This window comes from Saprolegnia parasitica (genome assembly GCF_000151545.1).
Source record: "Saprolegnia parasitica CBS 223.65 unplaced genomic scaffold supercont2.408, whole genome shotgun sequence".
NCBI classification, from domain to species: domain Eukaryota; phylum Oomycota; class Saprolegniomycetes; order Saprolegniales; family Saprolegniaceae; genus Saprolegnia; species Saprolegnia parasitica.
The window spans coordinates 1-8,321 of NW_012156802.1; the positions used below are offsets into that span (position 1 = coordinate 1).

The window sequence follows — 8,321 nt, forward strand, 5'->3', positions numbered from 1 at the left end:
CAATCAATCAAACGTGTTCGCGTTGAAATCAAATTAGCAAAAACTAACTCAAAGACTTCGCATACGTAGTGCTACGCCGGAATGCGTGGGAGTTGGCACCAGCGCTTGGTCGTTGGGAGTGAGCTGCGCACGGAGAGATCCATCCCGTGGTGGACCCCACTCGCCGAGGGTTAGCTCGCGCGAGGTCGTACGCAGGCTCCTGTACTCGGACCACCCGACAGAGGAGTGCAAGCTGTCGGGTGTGTTTCAAACGAAACCGTCCGAGCCCGCATCCGAATAAATCCGGATACCGACCGAGCACATAGAAACTGGAGCTACCTAGATACAAAATGCACTAGTTCACAGTTGGCGTTGTCGGCGTACTACTAGCACGATGCGATGGCCGAACGGATTAGGTGGCAAGACCGCGTGACATGCTGTGCTGCGACGCTGCGACCAAACCGGTAGGAAGGTAGGAGCTTTGCGAGCGTGCTTATTGGCGAGGCAGGTCTCGATGGCCCCGTGTACTAGTGCCTAGTGAGATGTACATAAATGTAGATATATGCATGTACGTCCTTCAACGTTGTGGTAATATAAATCGATTAGCTCCTAGCTCTTCGCTTCTAAAACATCATGGACGGGCTGTTACATGAGTACCGTTTGAGAAGCAACGATTCCCAGCCTTCTACGCCAATCACAACATCGCCCCGCGCGAGGTCGTCGATGATGCTCTTGCATGGCGGCTTGACCGTCGCGTGAAAACTGGTCTTGAATTCGTCCGAGTAGTCGAAGACTCCGCCAAGGCACTCGTTGTAGTAGACGCACAACATCATCTGGACTTGGAGGTTGACGTCCTTCGGGTCTGTGTAGAACTGGGCCGCAAGCCGTGTCGCATCCTGGAGCCATGAGATCTCGGTGGAAACTTCGGTCGACGTCGGCGCCTCGTTTGGTTGGTACAGGAACGACGTCACCGAGGGCTGGAACTGGGTGCACTGTTTGTTTATCTTGTCCAGCATGGTGCCCGTAAAGTTGTACGTGTATGAGTTTGCGCCAATCTTCGTTGTGTCCGTGTAGCCCGTGTAGAGCTTCGGGATGCCCGCGAAGTACGGGTTCAACGGGTGGGACGACAACCACACCGATGCCGGCTGCGTTCCTGGTATAACCATGAGCATCTCCAGCAATCCATTCGCAATCCGTACCAGAGTTGCCCCCTTTCATCGCGATGACATCTGGTCGGAAGGATCGTACGGCCCATGAGGTTCCGACACGAGCTCCACGTTCGCGCATCGGCGCCCTTGTTGATCGGTGGCTTGCTCGCCACGACGCAGTTGTAGTAGATCGTGTGCAGTGCGTCCGCCATGGCCTAGATCGACGTGAGGCGCGCAATTGCCAGACTCGCATACGTGGTGGGCGTAAAAGACCGGATCGGCCGGCGACGCAAACGTTCCCATGACAGCGTTTAGCACCGCGTGGACCATGTCTACCAGGAATTAGCTCCAAAATAAAAACACGCGGGACGTACTGTGAGTGCCATATTGCACACCGCTTGTGACGCCGGCAAGCGTTGGCGCCACGGTGCCCAAGATGTTGTTGTAGACACTGAGGACGTTGACGTCCGGTGGCACGGCGACCCGCGACCAGTCGTTGCGCGGCATACAGCCGAGGCACGACTTGTTGATGAATGCCGACGTGCTTTGGCAGAAACCGGACGTCAGATTCGACTTGATGCAGTTGTCGGACTGGATAACTTCGCCATTGACCTTGTACGTCATGATACCCGCTGGCCCTAACCGCATTTATGATGCTCACGCAATCGGATAGAGCACCGTACCCCGTGGAAGAGACCCGCCAAAGTCCTGGAGAAGGCTACCGCAGCTGAGCATGTTCTTGCAACTGCCCGCGATGAAGTTGGCGCCGATCGTGGCGTAGTCCCAGAACGGAAGGGTTATGCCGGAGTACTGTGGACCGAGCGACCGCAGCATGTTCTCGTACGCAAGCAAGTACGCGCGGTGCCAGTAGAAGAAGAGGCAGCTGTGGGCTTCGCGCTCCGAGGACGGCTCCATGTGGACCTCCATGAAGCGGTGGTGGAGGCCCTTCTGCATCGCCAGCGCCACGGCAGAGATGTATGTATCCTTCTCGATGCGCGAATATTGGCTCCACGCACGACGGACGCGCGGCGGCGAGGTCGTTTGGGTCGTCTCGGCCCACGCAACCGCAGCGACCATGAGCAGGATGGTGAGCAGATACGATGCACGCATGTTCGTGTCAATCCGATTGTGTCATACTCCTCTATTCGCTCGATTTGTTCGACGTTCATTGCGATCGAAAAAGAAGAATGCTAATTTGTTCCGAAAGGAAGAAGTACTGGTACCGGAATCGGCCATTTAATTGGGCCTACAGTAGTATCGAGCGTTGCCGGTAAAACCATTTCTTCTATTGTTTCAACGTTACCGTTGCAGCCCTTTTCTATTATTTTCAACGTTAGCATACGACCCGTGAATGAATCGTTCATAATGTCACGAAAGGTTTCGAGTGCTTCTTCAGCTCTCGCCAGCCAACATTAGTTTTCAATAAACGCATGCTGGGTTTTGGTCAAGAGGACATAAATACCCAGTTATTTACTGTATGTACTCTTGGTTTGGTACACACGCTTACCGATTAGCGATGGCTATTGCCCCGTGGCATGCTACATGTTATACCCACTGATTAGGAGCAAAAGTTCATTCATTATGCAATATCTTTCATGCGTGCACAGAGCGGAGGGTTGTGAAAATCGTCGTCAAAATTGATGGCGTTGTTCTACAAAAAGAGCGCCGAAGCGCCGTTGCACGGGTACGTCTTGAGCATCGTACGCTCCCAGCCGGGCACGCCGATGACGGTGTTGCCGCCGGCAAGGTCGTCGACGATGCGCTTGCACGGAGGCTTCTTGGACACGTGGAAGTTGGTTTGAACTCGTCCGAGTAGTCGAAGACGCCGCCGAGGCACTCGTTGTAGTACACGCACAGCATCATTTGCACTTGGTGCGTAATGTCGGAATCTTCCGTGTAGTAATTCGATGCGAGGATCGTCGCGTCGCGGAGCCACATGCTCTCCTTGGTGGCAGCAGCACTCGGCCGACCGCCATCAGTTGTGAGAAGCACGGCTCCCGCGGGCTTGAACGCAGTGCACTGCTTGTTCATGTCTTCCAACATCGTGCCCGTAAAGTTGTACTTGTACGAATACGCGCCGAGTTTGGTCGTGTCCGCGTACGGAAGATACGTCTGCGGAATGCCCTGGAAGAAAGGGTAGATCGGGTTGGACGTAGCAGTCCAGATCGACGCCGGCACCGTGCCTACCCCGTCGTTTTGGGACCATCGATCCACGTATCAAGTTGATACGATACCTGCTTCGCCGACCTTCATCGTGATCAGGTCCGACGGCACAATCGTTTTGCCCGCAAAGTTGCGCGTCGTCGTCCATGTGCGGTCGTCGTCGTACGGGTTCTTCGGCGGCACCCCGCCGACGACGCACTTGTAGTAGATCGCGTGGAGCGCGTCGGTCGTGGCCTACACACCGTCCGTCAACAACACCCTATATGTAGGCGACGGACATGGTGGGCGTAAAACACCGGGTCCGATGGCGACGCGAACGTGCCCATCGTCGAGTCGAGCACCGCGTGCACCATGTCTACACAGCGACGCGTGAGATGATGGGCCATCCGACACACACGGCGCGCGTACTGTGGGTGCCCCATTGGACGCCGGACGTGACACCGTCGAGGTTGGGGGCCACGTCACCGAGCACGTTGTTGTAGACGCTGAGCGCATTGACGTCCGGCGGCACGGCCGCCTTGGACCAATCATTGCGAGGCATGCAGTTGAAGCATTTGTTGCTGTTGAACGCGGTCGAGTTTTGGCAAAAGTTTCTCGTCAGCGGCGACACGACGCAGTTGTCGGCTTGAAAGACCTGTCCGTTCACGGTGAGCGTGTACGGGCCCTTCGCCGCTACGCACGCTCGAGTCGTAAGTCATTGCTCTCTGTGCAAGTAGAGTACCTTGTGGCAGCGACCCGCCAAAGTCCTTGAGGAGGGGACCACAGTTCAGCATGTCGGTGCACTCACCAGAGATAAAGTTGGCGCCAAGCGAAGCGTAGTCCCAGTACGGCAGCGTGATGCACGCAAACTGAGGGCCGAGCGACCGCAGCATGTTCTCGTACGCGAGCAAGTACGCGCGGTGCCAGTAGAAGAAAAAGCCTTCATGCGCCTCGCTGTTGGACGCGGGCTCAATGTGGATCTCGACGAACCGGTGGTGATAACCGCGCTTCATGCCCAGGCTCACGGCCTTGATGTACAAATCCTTGTCTGCTTGGCAGTACTGGCTCCACGCACGCCGAATCCGAGGCGTCGGGCACGCCGCCGTGGCGATCTGGGCCGAAACGACGGCGATCTGGGCCGAAACGACGGCGAGGGCAGTGGCGAGGAGGTACAAGTAGCGCATTGGCCGCAAATCCAGAAGTGCTTTTGGAGTGCTTCGACGCAATGTCCTCGAACGACAACGCTGGCATTGTATGGGGGATAGAAGGTTCGTTGATTAGTTCCTGGACAATCTGCGCTTTCATCGATTTCGAACGACGAATTAATCGAAATTGACGGTGTCGAAGATTAGGAATGGCCGAAATTCTTTTGTTCTTTGTCGACGTTGCTACTATGGGCTCAAGCGCTGGGCCACCCAGGAGACTTGCACTGCGTGCCTGCGTTCGTCCCGGACTCAAATAGGAAAAGGTGGGTCGCAAGTGTCCATTTGAACGCTGCCGATGTCATCAGTGGCGTCGCTGTTGGAGTGTATGCGGATCCGGAATTATTGGCGCGGCAAAGGCTCGATCTCGATAACCTTCGACGCACTCACCATTTATCGAACGTACTCGGCAGCACCAAGGCGATCGTTGTCAGCACAGTCTCTCGGGGAAGCCTGAGTAGATAGCCCCATCCTCTATCAATTATGCCTGGTGTCGATCCCTGACGCACCGATATAACCACGGTGCACGTACAGTATTGTACTACTCACCTGGACGCTGTGAAAACTCAGCGGTATTGATAACCCGTCATATAATTACCCAGCATTGTAACAAAGTATCCACTGGTAAGTTGCCGTGGGCAAGGATCAGTGTGTAATGTTGTGTTCGGTGTCGCGTCATGCTCGCTCTGGGGCAAGGCCGCCTTGCCGGCTCCATGACCAAGGCTCTATCTCTGTTAGGTTACCGTCGCAATGCGATGCGTACCGCGTCAAAATGAAAACAATTTTGTCGCGTGGCGCCAATGCAATCGCTCTCTGCGCGCTCGCGGTGCCACGTGTGTGTGACGTGAAAATCAGGCTGGAAGCTCGTGAAAATCGCGCGCGACGGGTGTGCGCTGGACTGGCATCGCCGAGCGTCGATAGAGCACTTGACGCATGCTGCGCCACCAAGCTCCTCTATTAGTGTCTGCGCAGGCGACGGCGCAGCTGCGGCAGACTGCCATGGTCCGCGCGAGAATCGCTGGCCAATCGGCGCGCGATCTCAAAGTGGACGTTTTACATCTTGGGTTTGTAGGTCGGCGGAATAAAAATACGGCGCAATAAAATGAGCGGTGAATTTCCATTTCCAATTGGAGCGGATGCGACTGCGGCACCTGAAAATCCCCTTCTTCCTCGCGATCGTCGTCTCGCTCTGCTGCTGGTGCTTGCTCGTCGTGACCTTCACGGGCGCGCCGACGACGACGATCCGCAGCTCCAAGTCCTACTTCGCCGATGTGCTCAACCGCGCTCGCTTCCAGGTCCGCGACAACCAGCCACGTGCCAATGGCTCATGCCTCTGTAGAAGCAGATATCGCCGACGATGATGCAGCCGCAGAACCGCATGACACTGCCGCCCGCGCCATACTGGCGAGTTAACAGCACCAAGACCGACTACGAGTGCTTGGGCTGGCGACAGACAGGTCTGGCGCGCAGCATACCATCCAGTGCCATCATGACAAGCGCATGCTAGGCGGCTGTTCGCCCGATGGTCCGCGCGAAATGAACGAAGACAAGCCATGCGACGCCAAGATTGAAGCAGGTCCGTGGCGATATGCGATGTACAATGGATGCATTGTGTGTCTAGGGACGTCGGGCTACTGCGAATCCATCCACCGCCCGTCCGGTCAAGTTGTGCGCAGCTTCCAGAGCACGTGCGATGGTATGAAATACGGGTCTCACTTTACGTGTTCGCAGACAGGGTATGTTGCTTGTGCTCGGCGTTGGATGTTGACATTCTTGTCCAGGGAATTTTTGACGTACGCCGACATGCCGCTGACGTACAAGGTGCGACTCTTTCAATTGCCCGTGAAGGTGTCGATCAAGAAGCGCTTCGACCTGTCGCGCGGCGTGGTCATGGCCGTGTACCCCAAGGTTATGAAAAGCGCATATGCTGCGATTCGCCGGGTACCCTGCGTTGCCATACATCTGTGGATTGCTCATCTCCGTCCAGCTTCGGGACACGGGGTGCACACTGCCTGTGGAGCTCTGGATCCGCCTCGACGAAATGAAGCTCGACCACCCAGTGCTCAAGCTCCTGACCGACAAGGTACGCGTTTGTCTGCAGCGAGCGCAGTACGACGTACATGTAGTACAACTGCTTTGTGCGCGAGATCCTCGACGAGGCCGCCACCCACTTTTACGTCAAACCGTACGCCGTCTACCACAGGTAAACTGACTCGGACCTGGCAGAGGCTTAACGAACGTGTGGCTGTCCTCCCGCAGCGCTTTTGACCAAGTGCTTTTGCTCGACTGCGACAACTTTGTGGCGGTGGACCCGACGTACCTCTTTGACACGCCCGAGTTCAAGGAAACAGGTATGTGCCTGCCCCTTGCAGGTCCAAGGCGTCAAGCGAACTAGGCGCGATGTTCTGGCCCGACTTTTGGAGCATGCGCAAGACGATTTTCAACATCCACAACAATTCGGTGCTCTGGGAACTCCTCGGCGTGCCGTTCGTCGACATGTTCGAGCAAGAGTCGGGCCAAGTGCTCGTTGACCGCACGGTGCGTCGCGAATTCCTTGGGAGTAGGTCGACGACGGCCGAGCGTAGATGAGCGCCGAGCCGCTGCGCAATCTCATGTTTTACAGCTTTCACGAGCCCCGCTTGATCGAGCTCTTTGACATGGCGTGGGGCGACAAGGACCTCTTCCGGTTTGCGTGGTACGATCGAGCGGCTCGTCGCAGTCTCGCAGCGTACGATACCATGATCTAGGCTGCGGGCCAACCAGCCTTTCCACATGATCCAAAAGCCGCCGGGGTCGGCCGGCGTCAAGCACATCACGTACGTGAGCTACCGCGCGCGGCCTGTGCTATAGTTATTGTTGTAGCTATGATCTCTTTTGCGGCCACACGATGGTGCAGCACGACCCGCAGGGCAACATTGTGTTTCTCCACCGCAACACGTACAAGCTCACGGGTTCGCCGGACGCGCCCCTCATCTGTACGTGTCTCTCGACCTGCCTCCATGACTTGCTTCTGCAGGGGACCACATTCAGCAGTTCCGGCTGCCCGTGGCCGACGAGGCGTACGACGTGCGCGGTGCCAACGGCGGCGAAGTGTTCCCCGACTTCAAGCGGTAGGCGAGGAGATGCTGTGGCAGTCATGCGCATCGGCTTGTAGCTGTTTTGGCAAGGACACTGCGTACGAGCCCACGTTCCTCCTCACGCCGCTCAAGGACTTTGCCTTTGGCGACCTCGAGCCGTCAATCCTGCAGTATGCGCACGAAGCGTGGCTGCTCGTGCCCGACGAGACGGAGATGCCCGAAGGGCCGTAGAGTGACCCGAGATGATTTTAACCACAAGTAGACGCAATACACACACGCACGCCTCCTACGTCCCTGCAGCGTACCAGGCTACGGACGCGTCGTACGTCCTGAGCAGGCCCTTCTTGCGCGCCGGCTTGGGCTTCGGCGTTGCCATCCATCGGTGGTCGCAGCAGATGGCCTCTGGTCCGTCGGCGGCGGCGAGGCCGCAATTGTATTACCAATAAAATACGAGGTCCATTTGGAGAGGTCATTAAAAACGTAATACGGTGTTTGTATCCTGCCGAGGCTTTGTGTTTTTAAAAAGGCGCTGATAAAATGCATCGCGCTTCTCATTGGCCAAAAAGGCGCGCTGGGTTTCACTGGTTCGCAAGCATGTGGTGTTTAATGGTTGGTGCATGGCATGTTGGCGCCCGGAGCAGAGTCGAGTTCATTTTTTCTTCCGCCCCCAAGAAAAGGTAAAGTGAGCTCTTAGATGGGCCGGCGCTGAGGTGCAAGTAGACACTACCATGGTTCAAGTGACCCCCGTCGTGAAGCGCCCGATCATCAAGAAG

At 56.4% G+C, this 8,321-nt stretch overlaps 3 protein-coding genes across 3 annotated transcripts; 1 reads left to right on the plus strand and 2 right to left on the minus strand.

Moving 5' to 3' along the window:
* Window positions 1–602: 602 nt before the first annotated feature.
* On the minus strand, window positions 603–2,237 carry SPRG_16939 (hypothetical protein; the record flags this gene model as incomplete). Its single annotated transcript, XM_012356235.1, has 6 exons — window positions 603–1,132; window positions 1,179–1,190; window positions 1,228–1,342; window positions 1,383–1,459; window positions 1,502–1,765; window positions 1,811–2,237. 6 exons carry the CDS (start codon window positions 2,235–2,237, stop codon window positions 603–605), a joined length of 1,425 nt encoding a protein of 474 aa, XP_012211625.1.
* Window positions 2,238–2,685: 448 nt separating this feature from the next.
* Window positions 2,686–4,453, minus strand: SPRG_16940 (hypothetical protein; the record flags this gene model as incomplete). Its single annotated transcript, XM_012356236.1, has 5 exons — window positions 2,686–3,310; window positions 3,362–3,524; window positions 3,569–3,645; window positions 3,699–3,962; window positions 4,012–4,453. The coding sequence occupies 5 exons, from the start codon at window positions 4,451–4,453 to the stop codon at window positions 2,721–2,723; spliced, it is 1,536 nt and encodes a 511-aa protein (XP_012211626.1). The 3' UTR covers window positions 2,686–2,720.
* A 1,154-nt stretch (window positions 4,454–5,607) lies between these two features.
* On the plus strand, window positions 5,608–7,779 carry SPRG_16941 (hypothetical protein; the record flags this gene model as incomplete). The annotated part of the gene is made up of 13 exons (XM_012356237.1): window positions 5,608–5,766; window positions 5,811–5,928; window positions 5,979–6,047; window positions 6,093–6,412; window positions 6,459–6,554; window positions 6,598–6,674; window positions 6,731–6,822; window positions 6,867–7,009; window positions 7,057–7,166; window positions 7,219–7,287; window positions 7,334–7,446; window positions 7,488–7,581; window positions 7,626–7,779. 13 exons carry the CDS (start codon window positions 5,608–5,610, stop codon window positions 7,777–7,779), a joined length of 1,614 nt encoding a protein of 537 aa, XP_012211627.1.
* Window positions 7,780–8,321: the final 542 nt, after the last annotated feature.